Source organism: Aedes albopictus, chromosome 3 (genome assembly GCF_035046485.1).
Source record: "Aedes albopictus strain Foshan chromosome 3, AalbF5, whole genome shotgun sequence".
NCBI lineage: Eukaryota > Metazoa > Arthropoda > Insecta > Diptera > Culicidae > Aedes > Aedes albopictus.
This window is the reverse complement of record NC_085138.1, coordinates 387,202,072-387,222,745: the sequence shown is the minus strand read 5'-3', so window position 1 is coordinate 387,222,745 and position 20,674 is coordinate 387,202,072. Positions and strand designations below refer to the sequence as shown.

At 40.1% G+C, this 20,674-nt stretch overlaps 1 protein-coding gene across 4 annotated transcripts in view; it reads right to left on the bottom strand.

The window, feature by feature from the left end:
- The window catches only part of LOC109400976 (alsin homolog), a 125,984-nt gene that overhangs the window by 85,008 nt on the left and 20,302 nt on the right, over positions 1–20,674 (bottom strand). For 2 of the 4 annotated variants that reach the window (XR_009998608.1, XM_062855918.1), the window contains exon 3: positions 20,016–20,630. Coding sequence is in view for 2 of the 4 variants with exons in the window: in XM_062855918.1 (XP_062711902.1) it covers positions 20,016–20,630 (615 nt within the window). In the remaining 2 variants the exon portion in view is untranslated. Of the gene's footprint in view, positions 1–7,349; positions 7,979–8,058; positions 8,205–9,195; positions 9,376–9,739; positions 10,493–10,555; positions 11,133–20,015; positions 20,631–20,674 lie in introns of those variants that run through there. The other 2 variants (XR_009998609.1, XM_029875360.2) reach the window with 2 other exon arrangements.

Genomic DNA, 20,674 nt, shown 5'->3' with positions numbered 1-20,674 from the left:
TCGAACAACTTCGTAACGTAGAAGTGGCTCAAGACTACGCGCAGCAGTTAGCAATGGCCCTACCAACGGAAGAGCAGCTTGGCGCAGCTACACTTGAAGATGGCTGGAGGGACATCCGTAGGTAGTACCTCGGCTACAGCACTAGGCTTGGCGACTCCGAATCACAGAAACGACTGGTACGACGGCGAATGTGAACAGTTGAAAAACGAGAAGAATGCAGCATGGGCGAGAATGCTGCAACACCGTACGAGAGCGAATGAGGCACGTTACAAACAGGCGCGGAACAGGCAGAACTCAGTCTTCCGGATGAAGAAGCGCCAGCAGGAAGAACGAGATCGCGAAGCGATGGAAGAGCTGTACCGCGCTAAGGACACACGAAAGTTCTACGAGAAGCTGAACCGCTCGCGCAGAGGCTTTGTGCCACAAGCCGACATGTGCCGAGATAATCACGGGAATATTCTCACGAGCGAGCGTGAGGTGGTCGAGAGGTGGCGGCAGCATTACGATGAGCACCTCAACAAAGCCGCTGGAGCAGATCAACTACCAAGCGAGCTTCTAAAATACGGTGGAGAAGCACTGGTGAGAGCACTACACTGGGTCATTACCAAGATTTGGGAGGAGGAAGTATTACCGGAGGAATGGATGGAAGGTATCGTGTGTCCCATCTACAAAAAGGGCGACAAGTTGGATTGCGGGAACTACCGCGCGATCACACTACTGAGCGCTGCCTACAAGATACTCTCTCAAATTTTATGCCGCCGTCTATCACCGATTGCAAGAGAGTTCGTGGAGCAATATCAGGCTGGATTTATGGGTGAACGCGCTACAACCACAGAGAACAGACATCCAAGTCCAGTTCCGAAACTGTGTAAGGAATTTAACGACCATTTGAAATCGGTCACACAAGTGGCAATAGCGTGGCGCTGCAATCGGTTACTTTCCCATACTAATTTAATTCACCACTTGAAATGTTTCAATTCACCACTGACTGTGGCAATATGGTGTTTGGTGGCGTTAATGTTATCATCGTGTATTGGTTTGCAACCTTACTCAAGTAAAGATTCAAATCTTTACACAACTTTCCGAATGAAATTTGTTCTAGCCTGGATGTCTGTTCTCTGTGCTACAACGGACCAGATGTTCGCCATCCGCCAGGTGTTGCAGAAATGCCGCGAATACAACGTGCCCACACATCACTTGTTCATCGATTTCAAATCGGCGTATGATACAATCGATCGAGAACAGCTATGGCAGATTATGCACGAATACGGATTCCCGGATAAACTGAAACGGTTGATCAAGGCGAGGATGGATCGAGTGATGTGCGTAGTTCGAGTATCAGGGACATTCTTGAGTCCCTTCGAATCTCGCAGAGGGTTACGGCAAGGTGATGGTCTTTCGTGCTTGCTGTTCAACATTGCTTTGGAGGGTGTAATAAGAAGAGCGGGGATAAACACGAGTGGGACGATTTTCACGAAGTCCGTTCAGCTGCTTGGTTTCGCCGATGATATTGATATTATTGCTCGTAAATTTGAGACGATGGCGGAAACGTACATCCGACTAAAGAGTGAAGCCAGGCGAATCGGATTAGTCATTAATGTGTCGAAGACAAAGTACATGATGGCAAAGGGCTCCAGGGAGGAATCACCGCGCCCGCCACCCCGAATTCATATCGACGGTGATGAAATCGAGGCGGTTGAAGAATTCGTGTACTTGGGCTCACTGGTGACCGACGACAACGACACCAGCAGAGAAATTCAGAGGCGCATTGTGACAGGAAATCGTGCCTACTTTGGACTCCGCAGAACTCTACGATCGAATAAAGATCGCCGTAACACAAAGTTAACCATCTACAAAACGTTGATTAGACCGGTCGTCCTCTATGGGCACGAAATGGACCCTACGTGCAGAGGACCAAGGCGCCCTTGGAGTTTTCGAACGGAAGGTATTGCGTACGTTTCAGTTGCGTACCATCTACGGCGGAGTGCAGATGGAAGACAGGACTTAAAGACGGCGAATGAACCACGAGCTGCATCAGCTGCTGGGAAAACCAACCATCGTCCATACCGCGAAAATCGGGAGGCTACGGTGGGCGGGTCACGTCATCAGGATGTCGGATAGCAACCCGACTAAAATGGTTCTCGAGAGTCACCCGACCGGTACAAGAAGACGTGGAGCGCAGCGAGCTAGGTGGGTCGACCAAGTGGAGGACGATCTGCGGACCCTACGCAGAGTGCGGAACTGGAGACAAACTGCCATGGACCGAGTGGAATGGAGGCGGCTACTATGTACAGCAGAGGCCACCCCGGCCTTAGCCTGACCGGTAAGGTAAGGTCAAAGATTTCATATATGAATTTTTAAAGACATTTCTTATGAAATTTTACTAGGGATTCCGTCCAGAATTCCTCCAGGATTTTCTCCAGAATTTCCTCCAGGGAATCCTCCAGAGATTTATCTACGATTTCCTCATGAGATCTCTTCAGAAATTTCACTAGGTATCCCTCCCATAATTTTTCCAGGAATTCGTACAGGTTTATTTTTTGAAATTTGTACAGGAGTTCCTTCTGCAATTCAAAAATTCAAAAAATTCTGTAGGATTTTCTCCAGCAAATAGTATTGGAAGATAAATGGAAGCATACAGGAACCCGGAAATTCTAGGTTTATCCTCAAAAGAGTTCGTAATTTCCAAAAGAGTTCAGCTATAATTTCTGGTGAATGTTTTGTAGACATTGACAAAAAAAAATCAGAGCAAAATATTGCACGAGTAATTAAAAATCCTTAATCTTCCAGAAATTACCAGCACCACGTTGATTTGTGTAGATCAGGCGAGTTTTTGTTGACGTATTGTACAAAATACAACAGGGTTAAGGGTTAAATAAAGCTTTTAGAAAATAATGTTATTATATTCATTTCCATCGTGTTGCGTTTAGTTATAAAAGCTAGTAGGTACATTTTTACTAAGGGTGCTTGCACCACCCCCCCCCCCCCCCCCCCTGACCGAAAAGCTGGCTACGCCCTTGGGAGTCCTTAGGACAGCTTAGGGCACCTGGTTTACCACTTATTTAAACATTTGTTTGACTTTAAATAGATGTGTCAATTCAACTTATTCACTTTTTTCTCTTTCCTTTCCTTTGCATAAAAAAGTCACGAACATCAACAAAACAAAGCGCGGAAAAAATCTAAAACTGAATAAATAATTAAAAATGCACGGTAAAATAATATTTCGGAAAGTGAATAGTTCAAACAGGTTCAAACGTAAGAAAAACAGTATAATACAGGGGATACTCAAAATATCTGGGATAGGTAAAATTTTCACTTTTCAAAAAATGTTCAACTCGCTGTAACTTTTCGAAAAGGGTATCAAATATTCTCAAATTTTTACTGTAAGTTGATCTGTAGTTGTGTATCAGTGATCAAAATTTGGAAAAGATCGAGCCATTCTACACGAAGTTATAAAGGTTCTAGAAAAATGTATAATTATCCGATAGCCAACTTTGAGCTGTTGTATCTTTGGATTCAATGAAACGAATGCAATGAAATTTTGATCATTTATGCTTTGAAAAACAGGGTACTTAATTTGAAATTATTAATAAGAAAAAAAAAATTATGGCGGTTTGATTTATTCTGTGTTTTTTTTAGTAAATTTATCTATTTTTTATATGCATCCCATTACTTTTTCAATTTAATGCCAGTTATTTTGTTACTTCCTTTCAAAATATATTCATATTTAAGTCAATTAGAGGGAATTTAAATGAACTATAATTACTATCTCAAATTTTGAAACGATGATGAAGTTTTGGATAAATTGGTGTTATATTAGAAAAATAATCCAATCGTAGTAATTTTGTTTCGTGTAAAGAATTTTAAGTTTAGCCAAAAGTTTTGATGGTAGTTCATTATATAAGTCATAAATGATCAAAATTTCATTGCATTCGGTTAATTGAATCCGGAGATAAAACAGCTCAAAGTTGGCTATCGGATAATTATACCTTTTTCTAGAACCTTTATAACTTCGTATAGAATGGCTCGATCTTTTCCAAATTTTGACCACTGATACACTGATATACTAGTTGATCAACTCACAGTAAAAATTTTAGAATATTTGATGCCTTCTTCGAAAAGTTACAGCGAGTTGAACATTTTTTGAAAAGTGAAAATTTTACCTATCCCAGTTATTTAAAGTATCCCGGTATATTGTGACATAAATATCGGGTGTAAATGTATAGTAGCTACCTGTAGCTACAAAGTGCACAGCTTTTAGCGAACCATTCTATTACAATACACTTTATTGAAGCTGGTACACAGTATGGTGCAGGAATGGTTTTTTTGCAATTTCTCATCGTAGTAGGCTGTTTTACCTCACGCAAATCTGACAGGAAAAGGCCTACTTTCCCACACCAAATTAACAGTGCTGTAATGGTTCATTACAGCACTGATTTGCGTTGCGTAATGAACCATTACAGCACTGTTTTCAGTTTTGGTCAACTTCTTGATGCTTTCTGGACGTTTTACCCTTCTTACACCCATAAGAAGGGTATAAATATCGCTCAAAAAACCGACTTTCGATCCGAGGCCCGGAGGGCCGAGTCTCATATACCAATGAACTCAGCTCGACGAACTGAGCAAATGTCTGTATGTGTGTGTGTGTGTGTGTATGTGTGTATGTGTGTGTGTGTGTATGTGCGTTACAAAAAAAAGTCACGCACGTTTCTCAGCCGTCTGTCAACCGATTTAAGTTCTCTTGGAAGCAAATGAAAGCTACTACATCCTAGTAGAACGCTATTGAATTTTTTTTCGATTGGACGTTTGGTTACCGAGATATCTCTCGAAGAGTACTTATGAGTCATACTTCTAAACTTTTTAAGATTTTTGACCAAGTGTATCATAATAAATATTTCGACCGTTTGTCAATCGATTTGGGTTCCCTTGGCACCAAATGAAAGCTACATCACCCTAGTAGATCTCCCAGAAATTTTATTTCGATTGGACATTTGGTTACAGAGATATCTTTCGAAGAGTACTTCGGATTTATACAACTAAACCTTTTGAGATTTTTGACCAAAAGTATCATAATGAATATCTTAGCCGTCTGTCAACCGATTTCGGTTATCCTGGCACCAAATAAAAGCTACAACATTCTAGTAGAGCCCTATACAATTTCATTAGGATTGGACATTTGGTTACCGAGATATCTTTCAAATAGTACTTAGGAGTAATACAGGTTAACTCTTTGAGAGATTTTTGGCCAAGGGTACCATAATAAATATCTCAGCCGTCTGTCAACCGTTTTGGGTTCTCTATGCCCCAAATGAACGCTACAATATGCTTGTATAAGACCCTGCAATTTTATTTCGATTCGACATTTGATTACTGAGATATCTTACGAAGAGTATTTCAATAAATTCTTTTTTTTTATTATATTCACTTGTTATCTTGCATTTGTTTTTGACCAGTCTCTTTTTAAATAAATGATGCTGACCTCATACAAAGTGTATACTAGCAGGTTATTGTTTTCAACAAAATTATGAATAACAAATTACAAATACACAGGAATTTTATGGAAACTAACAATATGTTAAATGAAAGCTTTGAAGAACCAGACAGTCAAAATAACTAGCTAATGCCAAAACTGATTAACTTAGTAGATATATCATTTTTGTCGTTTTTACACCATAACCATGAATACCAAGTACTTCGGAGCTAATTTAATTGACTGATTAAGATATATTGTGTCTCGCTGATTTTCTTACCCATTTGTTAATCGATTCAAGATATTTTGGCAGTTAATAAAAGATACAAAATTCCAGAATATGTAAGCTATTTTTTAAACATTCCATACAAGACTCTAGGAAGTGTCTGGCATTTCTGGTAGTTTAGTCCATGGTCCATGATGCTATTTAGGAAACCAATCCACTAGATGCCAAATCCACAATATTTTCTAAAACTTTTGGTAAATTACACAAAACAAATATGTTAAATACAAATAATACAACAATAATTTTAATAAGTGTAAGAAGGGTTCTGTTCACCATAGGTGGATTAAATCGGGTTTTTTTTTTAATTGTGACAACTGCACAGTATAACCTGTTATGTTCAAATTTTCTTAAACATGGCTATGAACATCAGTGTGCAGTAGGGCAGTTCAGACTTTAAACAAGTCAAAAATTCAAAGCTCCCATATGTTCATTACAATCCTTGGTACTAAACTAGGCTGCCGTGAATCACATATCAGTCCCATCTTTGCTGGAATTCCTATGCAAATGGGACAAATATGCGATTCACGGCAGTAGAGTCCTGTCAAATTTTCAGCCATTTCGGTGGTGGTTTAATGGTGGCCCAAAAGCAAAATAGGTTTATGTGGGAATTACTATGCAGAATTTTCAAAAAAGGTTCTCCGTGCTGTACAGCATTAACACATGGATGAAGTCATAGGGTCAAAGCCATATTGAATTCTTCAGATCTCAATGATGAATGTTGCCGAAGACCGGAACTTATTTCGACAATCGGGTAAAAAGTTATTAAACAAATTCTCACTCGCATGCGCATCTTCATACACGATGTCCTGCAAGGTGTGCAAGAAGGTAACACGCATGATTGCGTGTCAAGCGTGTCGATCGAGCTGTGGTCTTCTGTTCAAACATGCATGGACGATAATTGATTAATAATTTCTGTCTCGTGAGTCGAAACGAATTGCGGTCTTCGGCAACATTCATCATTGAGGTCTGAAGAATTCAATTCGGCTTTGACCCTATGACGTCATCCATGAATTGATGCTCTACAGCGTGGAGAACCTTTTTTAAAAATTCGCCATGGTAATTCCCATATAAACCTATTTTGCTTTTGGGCCACCATTAAATCACCACCGAAATGGCTGAAAATTTGACAGCACTCTAGTTTTGCACCAAGGATTGTAATGAACATATGGGAGCTTTGAGTTTTTGACATGTTTAAAGTCTGAATTGCCCTAGTGTGCAGTTTGATGAAAAAGTTTTGTTAAAAACTATCCTCAAGGGTAATCTATGAAATTGCAAAAAACGTTGTACGTAACTCGGTGCAGAACTCGATTTTTCCAGCACTCGTCGTAATCATCCAACTCGGCAAGCCTCGTTGGATAAATGTACTACTCGTGCTGTAAAAATCGTCATTCTACACCTTGTTGCGTAAACTACTATTACCATACACCCTATGGTTAGTTTTTATCCGGGAGAAGGGATTGTAGTTTTTGTACTGACAGATAAAGGGCGAAGGCAATGAACGAACATTTGATAAAGCTAGGGTATTACAGGGTATTACTACAATAGACATACGCTTGATTGGGTTTCTTTCATTGTATAAAAAATATTTGTATATATAGTATTCGTACATAAATAACTTTTATTTTTTCACTGGTAATAGCAGGAAATCGCATCTTTTTTATTTTTTTTAAAGCATCTCAATCGATATCAACACTAAACATTGCATAAATATTTCTTTATATTTTCATGAAGTAGTACTTTTCACGAACAATTGCTTTTAGTTTCTTTAAAAATAAAAAGCAAAATAAAAAAAACTATGAGCAAAATTATGGTCGACTTGAAAACCTTACTTTAAAAAACCAAACCTACCTAAGCAGACTCGTGGCGTTCTTGTACAGGGAATGGCGTACAAATCACAGAGTATTTTCGACACAAAACAAACTAGTATATTATAGGACTCCGCTAACAGAGCATGCAATTTCCAACTCCGTTTTACGGACTTCCTCCGTCGAAAATTTTATTGACGAAGAAGTTATCGCTAATGATATGCTGGTAGGACGCCTTCAGCGTGGTAAGACAGTAGTCGTTCTGGGTGCTGCTGTGGTAGTCCCCTCCGTAGGCATCGTTCTGCATCAGGTCTTCCAGCAGGCTTATTTCCGCCCCCAGTTGAGGTATGTTGGCTTTGATGATGAGCAGGATGGCCAGCTCCAGTAAGCTATCCGCTGCAATACTGAACGTGGAGTCTGTTTCGGGGGATTTGTCGGGAGATAAAAAGAAGTGTGAGATTGTGAAGGTGATTAGTGTTGATTCGGAGGAAACCTACCGTACTGTCGGCTGGCATCGTTGACCAACTCGAACGCTTCATTGATATGTTTCATCATCTCACTTGGGCAGCACTTTTCCTTGAAGCGGTTTAGACTTTCGATTGCTTGCTGGTAGAGTGAACTCTGAATTATTGGAATGAGCTCTCTGAAAACAGACAAACGTTAGAATAGGCTAATTTATGCCGATGATCTTAAGATATTCATAGCTGTGAAATCTATTGATGACTGCAGAGAACTTCAACGGATAGTGGATATGTTTGTGGATTGGTGCAAACGCAACTCTTTGACCATCAGCGTACGGAAATGTATGGTTATCTCATTTAGCAGAAAAGTACAACCGTTAACATGGAACTACACGATGAAAGGCGAAACGCTACAGAGGGTGAATACTGTAAAGGACTTAGGCGTACTCCTGGATGCAAAACTACATTTCACCGAGCACTACACGAACATCCTGTCTAAAGCTAACCGGAATCTGGGAATGATCTTCAAATTCAGCAAGGAATTTAGAGATCCATATTGTCTTAGGTCTCTGTATTACTCGTTAGTGAGGTCAATTCTAGAATCTGTTGCTGTTGTTTGGGCCCCTACTGCGGTTGTTTGGATTAATAGGATTGAAAGCGTTCAGCGAAAATTCATCAGATTTGCTCTGAGAACCTTGCCATGGAACAATCCTGCTGAACTCCCGCCATACTCTGACCGCTGTCAGTTAATAGGTATGGCATCTCTAGAGAAAAGGAGGAACCTAATGAAGACAATGTTTATGGCCAAACTGTTGAAAGGCGAAATCGATGCACCGAACATCCTTTCTCGTTTGAATTTCAATGTTCCTGCAAGAACTTTAAGAAATACTAACTTTCTGCGGCTTGACTATCACCGTACGGATTACGGACAGAATGAGCCGATAAGGGCCATGTGCATGTTGTTCAACGAAAGTTACCATTTGTTTGATTTTAATCTTTCGACCACTACTTTTAAGAACAGACTAATTCGTGATGGCCCTATTTGATAATGTTAAATGTTGCTTTAGATAGTTGGCGTTTCATGTAGACTCAATGGAGTCCGATGGAAGTTAGGTTCAAATACAAATACAAATACAAATATTTTTATAACGAAATTGGATTGTTTCAACAAACCTGTTAATGTCCAGCAATTGTATCAAATTTTCGTCCGTCTTTTTCTCGCAGATCAATATCCTTTGTCGGTAAATTTCGTCGTTTTTGCTGCACTTGCTCGCGTACAGCACAAATAATGCCGAATATATACCCTGAGTCATAAGTATTGGATACAGCAGAGTTTGGTATGACAGCAGTTCCCTGGAATAACGAAAAATTGTGGTATTACGATACGAGAATCATTCTCATTCTATAGTAATCCCTGGAGGAATCCTAGGAAAAAAAGCCTAGAAAAATCGCAAGAGGAATCCCGAAAAAAAATCACGGGCAAAATCCCAGGAGGAATTCCATGAGATACTCTGGAGATATCCCGGAAAAAACATACTAGAATATCAGGAAGAATTTCTAAAGGAACAGGAATCTCTTGAAGAATCCCTTCACTCCATGAAGTCGGTGCAATTTAATGGAAATCCCAAGAATACCACAAAATTCTAAGAAACTTAATTGAAATTCTATCAAGACTTCTATCAAGTTTTCAGGAATTTATCTTCCGGATTCTACTTACCCATCTACCACCGTGGAATCCTTTGGCAACGCTGGAAACATAACCGTCACCACCAGCGTGTAGATCCGACTGACAATGGAGATCCACTCGTTCATGGCCGGTTCACAGAGAATCGAATTCGGTGTAAACTTCCAGCAGCTGTACGTAGAGTAGAAACAGCTGGAAAGCTTCTCGAACAGTTGATGCAACGGGTGGTGCTGGTTCCGGAACGCCTCACCCAGGTAATCTCGCAGCAGGGCCAGCCCTTGCTGGTTGAGCGAAGTGATGCAAAAATCCGGAATTATGTCCAGATCTCGGAAGGGCGACGTCCGACTCTGGTTTCCGGAAGGATTCAACATGAAGTCGTCGTCGTACTCCCGCGAAGTGATTGACGAAAAACTCCGGACGGAGATGTTGTCCAGTGCCGCCAGAGTGTCTCCATTGAGCGTGCCGTTTGGCGTGGTGTTAAGTGACAGTTTGGAATCGGATATACTGGATCGTAGCGATGTGGCCGAAAGTGTGGTTAGTCGGAAACCGCTTTGACAGATTTCAGCCGCCGAGTTCTCGTTGAATTCCGCTATTTTGGTTTCGAAGTTATTTGACTTAAGTTGCTCTTTCCGTTTCGCCCGGCTGATGTAGATTGCTATCTTGTTCCAAATTCTTTTGACATCCATCGAACGGATTTTACTTATATCACTGGTACCGAACACCGACTGAAGGAAGCAGGAGAAGATGGAAGCCCATTTTCGTTCGGCGTTGATCTTAAGGTCCAAGCTGAGTGGAAGATTGATAATCATGAAATAAATTACAATTTACGTTATAACATCAAACACTTACATCGGAACCTTGTTGAAGCGTTGATTCATAGCCATGCTGCCATTGGATATCCTTACATTCTCCCACGTACCCGCAAATGTCCCCGTCATAGTATGGCCACTCATTTTGGTATTGGTGTCGTCCAGTTCGAACGATTCCGATTCGACTTCCCGTTCAGGATAGTAAAAAGTACCCTTCCCATTGGGACCATCGATCGTCAACTCCCCCTTATAATATATCCCACTGGGGAAAATAGCCAATCCACCCGCCGAATTGGATAGTACGTCGTTTGCAAACAGTCCCGCGTAGTACGTTCCATTGGTCGTTATCAGAATCCCGTTTCCGTACTTTTTGTCGTTGGCGAACATTCCGATGTACTTCACCCCGTTTATGCTGTCTTCCACTACCCCGAAACCCTCCTTGAGATCATTTACGAAATCCCCATTGTACTGGTACGAACTGGTAGTCAGCGTTCCGAAGCCACTGTACTTGTCATCTTTGAAGTATCCCTGGTATTTGAAATACTGCTGCGCTGATCCTGTACCCGGGGCATTCTTGAGCTTCCCATAGCCGTTGTACTTGCCGTCGAAAAAGTCACCTGCGGAAGAAGGGTACATGTTTAACATCAAACTTTCGGCATAGCTGGATAACTATTAGCATTAGCATGACATATATAAGAATATACACGATCAGAAGAAATAAGGTGTTAAGAGGTATTAACATTGACTCGTGCAATTATCCTTGGCTCGCCAATAGGAAGCAATCAGTGAAGTACTAGATTGAAAGTAGTGAGCTGGATTTTTGTATGGTGAGATGATCAGTTCTCCATTTCTGTAATGAAATGGTACAAACAGCATGGGTTATATGATTTCTTGACTAATTTGATGCTATTTGAGCAAAAGTTTGAGTAACTGTGTTGTTGTATTATTCATTTCTTGCAACTTCAACAACACAGTTACCCAAGCTTTTGCTCAAACAGCATTAAATTAGGCAAGAATCCATATAACCTATGCTGTTTGCACCATTTCATTGCAGAAATGGAGTACTGATCATCTCACCATACAAAAATCCAGCTCACTACTTTCAATCTAGTACTTCACTGATTGCTTCCTATTCCATACTGGTCGAGACATTTTTTAACTTCCTGGGTATAGTGTATTCTGGGGTATCTTTACTCGAATAATCGATCAGAAAATCGACCTCACAATTTTACTGACATCGTTTAGGCGGGTGAAGAAGCATGAAAGATCATTCCATAGAAAAACTATTGTACTTATTGATTTATTTTAGATCGAAGTCGATATGTGAAATCAAATATCTCCAACAAAAGTTCGCCGAAGTAAAAACGTCGGCATTCTAATAGGACAGATCGGTGAAGTACTAGATTTGTAGTAATGAGCTGAATTTTAGTATGGTGAGAAGGTCAATTCTTCGTTTCTGCACTGAAATGGTGCAAAAAGCGTAGGTATTATGATTCGTTGCCTAATTTGATGCTGTTTGAGCAAAACTTTGGGCAACAGTGTTGTTGTTTTCTCCATTTCTTGCAACATAAACAACATAGTTATCCAAAGTTTTGCTCAAACAGCATCAAATTAGGCAACGAATCATAATACCCACGCTTTTTGTACCATTTCATTGCAGAAACAGAGAACTGACCTTCTCACCATACTAAAATTCAGCTCATTACTACAAATCTAGTACTACACCGAACGTGCCCCATTGAAGCGTCACCGACACAGGCAATTCTTATGCGTCGGCGAACGTCGGCAAGTCAAATATAAACCATAAGCTAATACACGGCTGCAAAACAAGCACCATACAGCTACCAAACTTGTTTTCAGAAACCAATCACTTGTCACTGGGGCTGCCTTTAACTGCACTCTATTCCAATAGGAAGCAATCAGTGAAGTACTAGATTGAAAGTAGTGAGCTGGATTTTTGTATGGTGAGATGATCAGTTCTCCATTTCTGTAATGAAATGGTACAAACAGCATGGGTTATATGATTTCTTGACTAATTTGATGCTATTTGAGCAAAAGTTTGAGTAACTGTGTTGTTGTATTATTCATTTCTTGCAACTTCAACAACACAGTTACCCAAGCTTTTGCTCAAACAGCATTAAATTAGGCAAGAATCCATATAACCTATGCTGTTTGCACCATTTCATTGCAGAAATGGAGTACTGATCATCTCACCATACAAAAATCCAGCTCACTACTTTCAATCTAGTACTTCACTGATTGCTTCCTATTCCATACTGGTCGAGACATTTTTTAACTTCCTGGGTATAGTGTATTCTGGGGTATCTTTACTCGAATAATCGATCAGAAAATCGACCTCACAATTTTACTGACATCGTTTAGGCGGGTGAAGAAGCATGAAAGATCATTCCATAGAAAAACTATTGTACTTATTGATTTATTTTAGACCGAAGTCGATATGTGAAATCAAATATCTCCAACAAAAGTTCGCCGAAGTAAAAACGTCGGCATTCTAATAGGACAGATCGGTGAAGTACTAGATTTGTAGTAATGAGCTGAATTTTAGTATGGTGAGAAGGTCAATTCTTCGTTTCTGCACTGAAATGGTGCAAAAAGCGTAGGTATTATGATTCGTTGCCTAATTTGATGCTGTTTGAGCAAAACTTTGGGCAACAGTGTTGTTGTTTTCTCCATTTCTTGCAACATAAACAACATAGTTATCCAAAGTTTTGCTCAAACAGCATCAAATTAGGCAACGAATCATAATACCCACGCTTTTTGTACCATTTCATTGCAGAAACAGAGAACTGACCTTCTCACCATACTAAAATTCAGCTCATTACTACAAATCTAGTACTACACCGAACGTGCCCCATTGAAGCGTCACCGACACAGGCAATTCTTATGCGTCGGCGAACGTCGGCAAGTCAAATATAAACCATAAGCTAATACACGGCTGCAAAACAAGCACCATACAGCTACCAAACTTGTTTTCAGAAACCAATCACTTGTCACTGGGGCTGCCTTTAACTGCACTCTATTCCAATAGGAAGCAATCAGTGAAGTACTAGATTGAAAGTAGTGAGCTGGATTTTTGTATGGTGAGATGATCAGTTCTCCATTTCTGTAATGAAATGGTACAAACAGCGTGGGTTATATGATTTCTTGACTAATTTGATGCTATTTGAGCAAAAGTTTGGGTAACTGTGTTGTTGTATTATTTATTTCTTGCAACTTCAACAACACGGTTATCAAAACTTTTGCTCAAACAGCATCAAATTAGTCAAGAAATCATATAACCCACGCTGTTTGTACTATTTTATTACAGAAATGGAGAACTGATCATCTCACCATACAAAATTCCAGCTCACTACTTTCAATCTAGTACTTCACTGATTGCTTCCTATTCCGGGAGATTTCCCGGAAGACGTGAAAACTTGAACTAATCGTATAGGCCGTTATGCGATATCATTATAGCTATAAGCTGTAATAAAGAAAGATACCAACACGGCTTGTCGGATGTAAACATTATTGTCAAAACAAGTTTTAAGCGGTACATATAGCTACTACATAAATACTTTACAGCTATCCATCTTTATGCTGTGAAATGATTTAATCCAACTCCGGAAGATTTGCCGGAAGATGTGCAAATCGAATAAGAGTCCCAGCCAATAAAACAGCTGCTTTTATACAGTACGTTTTGTAATGTTGCCAAATACACAAAACAACAGTGCTTCATAGCTGTTTAAAGAACACTATTTCAGCTAAAACCTGCGACGAAGAACCTGTTGGCGCAACCACACAGCTTGTTCAATAGAGGTAATCACGTTCAAATGTATGCGTGCCTTTTTTGTAGATGTAGTTGTGAAACTGCGAGGAAAATATTTGCACTCTTTCCCCGGACGTTAGTTTAATCATTATTTACCCGTTTTACCCAATTGGATTGGGTAATATTTGCATATGCAATCTGAATAGCCTTTGAATCGGCGTGCACTTTTGTGTGAGGAAAAAATCGCGCTAGTGTTCGTGTGTTGAAATGTCACTTATCTCTATATAAACATTACTGCGTTTGACGTTTCACAAGCTTTTGCAGGAAGATGAAGTCGGGTAAGGTTTCTTGGGGCACAGTTGCAGTGACGATTCGTTCGTTGAGAGCTCGTTAGATGGGCTGTCTCGATGGTTGAATGTTCACTGGTTGGGGCAAAACCCAACTAAAAAGCACTGTCATGTCAATGTCAAAACGAGTTTGACGTCTGACCGCCGTCGCATCACAGCTCCTGTATACAGAACGTTTACGCAAGTATGTGAGTGTTCCTTGACGTATTTCTCGTCACTTGCGTGTGTCTAGAGCATTTTGATCAGTTGTCAGTTGCCCCAACGAACGAACACGATTCGCTAATCGGGGCGCAGTCATGACCCAACCAGCGAATCCGGACTGTATTAAGTTTTGTCTGGACTAAAACAAAACGGGCTATTGTTTATGCTATTTATATATTATGTTTCCAGTTCAAAACCGAATTAGCGACATTTTTTCTTTGACTTCCGCTGCTTTTGCCTTGCGTTAAACACAATGTCGGAAGTGGGGCGCTGTATAGAGCACCAGGTGTACAATACAGCGCCCCACTTCCGACATTGTGTTTAACCGAAGACTACTTTATCAAGAAGACATGCAACTCTGTTATTTTCCCATACTAACGGCAAGCGTCACCGAAGGCACCGCCGCCTGGTGAGCTAAGGTGGTACCTTTGTGTAAAAGTGTAAGAGTGTATTGGTACGAGTATGAACATTTACACACACTATCATGAATAGTGCCACCTTCATCCGGGGTGGCGCTGCTAGCAGTGACTCCCGATTTTCAGCAGTGTTGCAAGTCTTCTTGATAATGTGGTCTTCGGTTTAACGCAAGGCAAAAGCAGCGGAAGTCAAAGAAAAAATGTCGCTAATTCGGTTTTGAACTGAAAACATAATATATAGCAGTGGGGCAGCGAAGACATCATCGGGACCAGTGGATACGGAGATCGGGAGTTCGATTCCAAGTAGCGGCAAGTACTTTAATTATTAAATTTTAAGAGCGATAATTCCAGTTTCGCATGAATTGCGTCACGGTATCCATAACCTAATTATATTTAATCGAATAATTTGGGGATGCCGTATAACTATTATTTAACAACTGTGAAAATGCTGAGAAAGCGCTTTCTCAAGATGTTATTCAGTTAATGGTTACATAGGAGCCGAAAAAAGAGCTATGGCTTGGTGACATAGAAGCTGCTCGCGCAGCATATACATGTGGATTAATGTTGTCAGATTCATTGGTATAGGGCTTGCATAGAAGTTTCCGTGTATATGTAGGGCGTGACGGGGCAAGATGGGTCACCTAAGAATGGATCACCATAACTTTGCAAAAACAAATCGTATTGGTTTGTATTCGTCCGCTTCTCTTTAATACACTTGTTAGCTATGCTAAAAGTCGATAAAAAGTTCATTAAATACAAAATATGATGTTATACAAGCAGCTTTAAAAAGTGATCGATTTTGCGCCGTGAAAAAAGTGCGGGGTAAGATGGGTCATCTTTTAAGTAATTCACATTTTCTCAACGAAAAACGTCAAAATATAAGATTTGTTCCGCATTCATATATGCTCCATATCCATACTGAGTAAACAAGAGCTACTAGTAAACATTTTATAAATTTATTTGGAATATAAAAAACTTTACAATATGAGTGGTCCTAAGGCGACTTGAAAATCGATGTTTTCACTAAAAAATTATCATAATTTTATGTTATAATTTTGAGCGTTCATTCCGCTTGTTCAAATTCATTTATAAGATAGTCTTGTAATAAAAAATAATTATCTTTTGAATGCTCCAAAAATACGTTCAAAATTGAAGGTGACCCATCTTGCCCCGCGGCCGTTTATATGGAGAATATATGGAATGTATCGCATAAGAAAAATGATTAAAAACCATTTTATTTTTTATTTTCAATGAGAGTGGATAATTTTTCAATCAATGCCCCAAACTTTTGTATATTCATGCTGGTCACTAACAAAATTATTAACATAATCAAAACATGAGTAATGCGCCCGAAAATGGCGCTGACCCATCTTGCCCCGCAGCACCCTACAACACAGTGACTCAGCATCAAGCCGTATTGAGGACGCTTTGTTGCCGTTTACATCCACAATAAATGTTAGTTGGAGAATTTCGGCTCCGTGAAGCAAAAAAAAAATCGTTTGAGCCCATTTTCAATAAACAATACAACCCGCATTTTGGATACAAATACCTATGCATAAAATTTACCGGTTGCATCATGAAACTAGCAAAAATCATATCGCCCCCTTAATGCTAGAACTAGGTAACTCGTTTTGGAAAGTACGGGTAAAAATGGCTGGTAAAACTTATCCTGCTATAAAACAAACACTTTGTTGGTCTTAAATGAAGCATCATTATGTGTTTTTGAAGTTTCAATCGACGAACTTTTGTTTATTGTGGTGAACGCTCAGATGTAAACAAATTGCTCGCGATTTCGCAAAACCAGTTACCTAGTTCTAGCATTAAGGGGACGATATATGGAAGTGAAACCAGAGTGCGCTCCTATACAACCTGCGGTTTCTTCTTCTTCCACTCTACTACAGTCCAGGGGGCGTTCTTCTTCTGCACGCCCTAACTTGTGGTTGCTGAGGACCTCTCCATGTTCACAAATCTCTGTTCCGTTCGATCCAGGACGGGCCGGCCTTTCTACAGGGGATACTCAAAATAACTGGGACAGGTAAAAATTTCACTTTTCAAGAAATGTTCAAATCGCTGTAACTTTTCGAAAAGGGCATCAAATATTCTCAAATTTTTACTGTAATTTACTAAAAAACCATGGAATAAATTAAATCACCATAACTTTTTTTTTATTAATAATTTCAAATTTAGTCAACTGTTTTTCAAAGTTCATTATTTAAGTCATAAATGATCAAAATTTCATTGCATTCGGTTCATTGAACCCGGAGATATAGCAGCTCAAAATTGGCTATCGGATAATTATACCTTTTTCTAGAAACTTTATAACTTTGTGTAGAATGGCCCGATCCTTCCCAAATTTTGACCACTGATACACAACTAGTTGATGAGCTTACAGTAAAAATTTGAGAATATTTGATGCCCTTTTCGAAAAGTTACAGCGAGTTGAACATTTTTTGAAAAGTGATAATTTTGCCTGTCCCAGTTATTTTGAGTATCCCCTGTAGGCCCACCCTTACAATCTTTCCGGGACGCCTGGCTGGGGTCCCACTTGCCGGCTTTACTGCCGACCTTCGGGATTACAGACGCCAAGCCTAACGGGCGTCGCCTGGTAGCTCCTCAGCTGACGTTTGCCTCACACGCTTTTGCGATTGCAATCGCATCCGCCTAGGTGGGTTTCAGGACCATCCTTACGACGGTCCTGTTTCCCCTGGTTTAGGGCGGTCGGGAGGTAGTTCTGCTTCTTATTTACATTTTCGTCAAAAGTGGTTCCAGTTCCCCATTACCTAAGCTTTTTTCAGATGTTCAGATGGTCGATGTTAAGTCAGAGGGTACAAAGTTACAAAATTGACGAAAATTAGATTTTTAGGGCTACTTGGAACATTCACCCAATTTTCTTAATGTTACAATTAACGAGAGTTATATCACAATTGTCTTTTGATTGAACTGCAAATATCGATAATAGTGTGCAGTCAGAGTAGACCATATGCTTGATGTCAAGAGAGCAGAAAAAATAGGTATTGGTTAAAATCCAATAAATAAAATAGTTGATCATCCAGATGTGACGTATTTTCTGATGATTATTGATCAAGAAAGCACATGAAATTCCATTTTATTATGGTCATTATCGTATTTTACAGATCATCGTGTTGAAGCATATTGTGGCATTTCACGTGCAGAAAGAGTGGACCATGTGTCTCTAAGAAAAATAGTTGAAATTACCTTATTCTTCGTAATCTTTTCCAAATCAAAATAGGTATGTTTGTTTAGTAGCTGTTGGGCATCATATTGAAATGTGTCAATACCCGTTTCATGAAGAAATTGATTTTACCGATTACATATTTCAGAATTGTGTACTTGGTTCACTCTGTCTGAACGAATTTTTGAAAAATGCTTCTTCTTCTTCTTCTTTATGGCTCTACGTCCCAACTGGGACTTGACCTGCCTCGCTTCAACTTAGTGTTCATTGAGCACTTCCACAGTTATTAATTGAAGGGCTTTCTTTGCCTGCCATTGCATGGAATTGTATATTGTGAGGCAAGCACAATGATACACTATGCCCAGGGAGTCGGGAAAATTTTCCCGACTGGAACGGGAATCGAACCCGCCGTCTCCGGATTGGCGATCCATAGCCTTAACCAATAGGCTAACTGGAGACCCCCAATTTGAAAAATGCCAGTCCTCTGAATATATTATTATTAACTGTGTAACTACAATATTTCAAATAACGTACCGAGCTGTGAAAATACATTCAAAAAGTTGTTAGCTATTAAATGTTCAAGTTAAGAATTCTTAAATAGCTCATTAATTGACTACCCTTCATGTGGTATTGAGCTGTTGTACTTGGTCCACTCTGCCTGAACATAAAAATTGAAAATGGTAATCAACAGTGTAATAACAGAAATATCGAATTTCAAACTTCCTGCTCACATTATACACTACTCCTATTAACTGTTGTCCTACTTGTGCATTATTTTTTCATCAAATATGTAAAAACTTGAGAGTGAACTGTAGTAGTTGGTTGAAGATTTTCCAAAAACCGTTCAGTCAAAGTGGACTAAGTACATTCAATTACTTAGCAATTTCTCGGTTTCAAGCTTTATTTTACGTTTTTTCGCGATCGATACAGAGCGATGCTGTGATGAATAGTTATTAAGATTTATGGCAAAAATTCAAGAGCATTTGTTGAAAAACTCAAAACTTATAGAGTTGCAAACTTTAAAGTCGTTTTTCTAGAAATTAAGTAAAAGACACATGGTCCTCTCTGACTTAACGCCGACCAGATTTGCAGGATTTCAACGAAAATCGTAGCAATCCAAATTTGATGTTTTATTCAACCTTGTCATTATGTCATTATCTTTTGGAAGCTCGAACGACACAGACGTCAAAATCAGTAAACTAGTACATCATCGGCCCTCAACTCGGTTCACGAAAACGGGCTCAGCCAGAAAAAAGAAGAAGTAAACTAGTAGAAGAAAAAAATCTAAATCCTTTCGAGAAATATGTACCCTGGTGGAGCCCTTCCAAACATTTACGACTGCTGTGGAGGACCTTGCGGACCATGCTGCCCACCTTCCCCTGGCCCGTGCTGCTATCCCTGCAGTTATCCTGCTCCGTGCGTATCCACCCGGTTCGTGTACGGACACATGCATTTTGACCACACGATGCGACTACGAAACAGCGGATTTTACGATTGAGTTAAATTCGAACGAAGTATGGAAATAAAATTCTCTATCTGATGAATAATTTCCCGAGTTTTTTTTTTGTACTCACCCTCATAAACCGTCTCGATCCCGTACAGGGTACGATTCATGCGTCCACACCCAGTGATGTCCCCATGGTACAGCTCGCCTCGGTACGAACGGTCCTTCCCCTTGAGCTGCCCGATTCCATCAATTTGACCAACCTTCCACAAGCCGTAGTACTCCATTCCGCCGTACTTGGCGTGCTTATCGCTGAACCGGTACGAGCTGTACCGATACATGGGCTGCTTCGACGTGGGGTCCTTTTTCAGGACCTTCATCACGTGCCGTTTGAGCTCGTTCAGCCAAACCATCTTATCTTCCGAGTTCATCGTGTAGCAGCGTAGGTTCTCCTCCGGTGTGATGACGCTTATCATGAACCTAAGCTTTTCCCGGTGTTTGTTTTTGAACGTTTCCTTGATTTCCGCCGAGATCCAAATCAAATCCAGCGGGTATTCTACGATTTGCGTCCCGGACAGGTACGCCAGACAGTCCGAGAATAGGACGATCCGCGGCGAGGAGAAAAATATGTTGACTTCCAGCAGTTTGAGGGGTACTTCCATCGAATCCAGTACGACCCTGCGATGCGATTCCCGCAGGGCGTACCACCGTAGGTTATCCTCATTGAGCCAAAATGCTTTGGTCGCTTTAGAGAAATGAGAAAACTTTGAATTAGGTATGCTTAAAAAA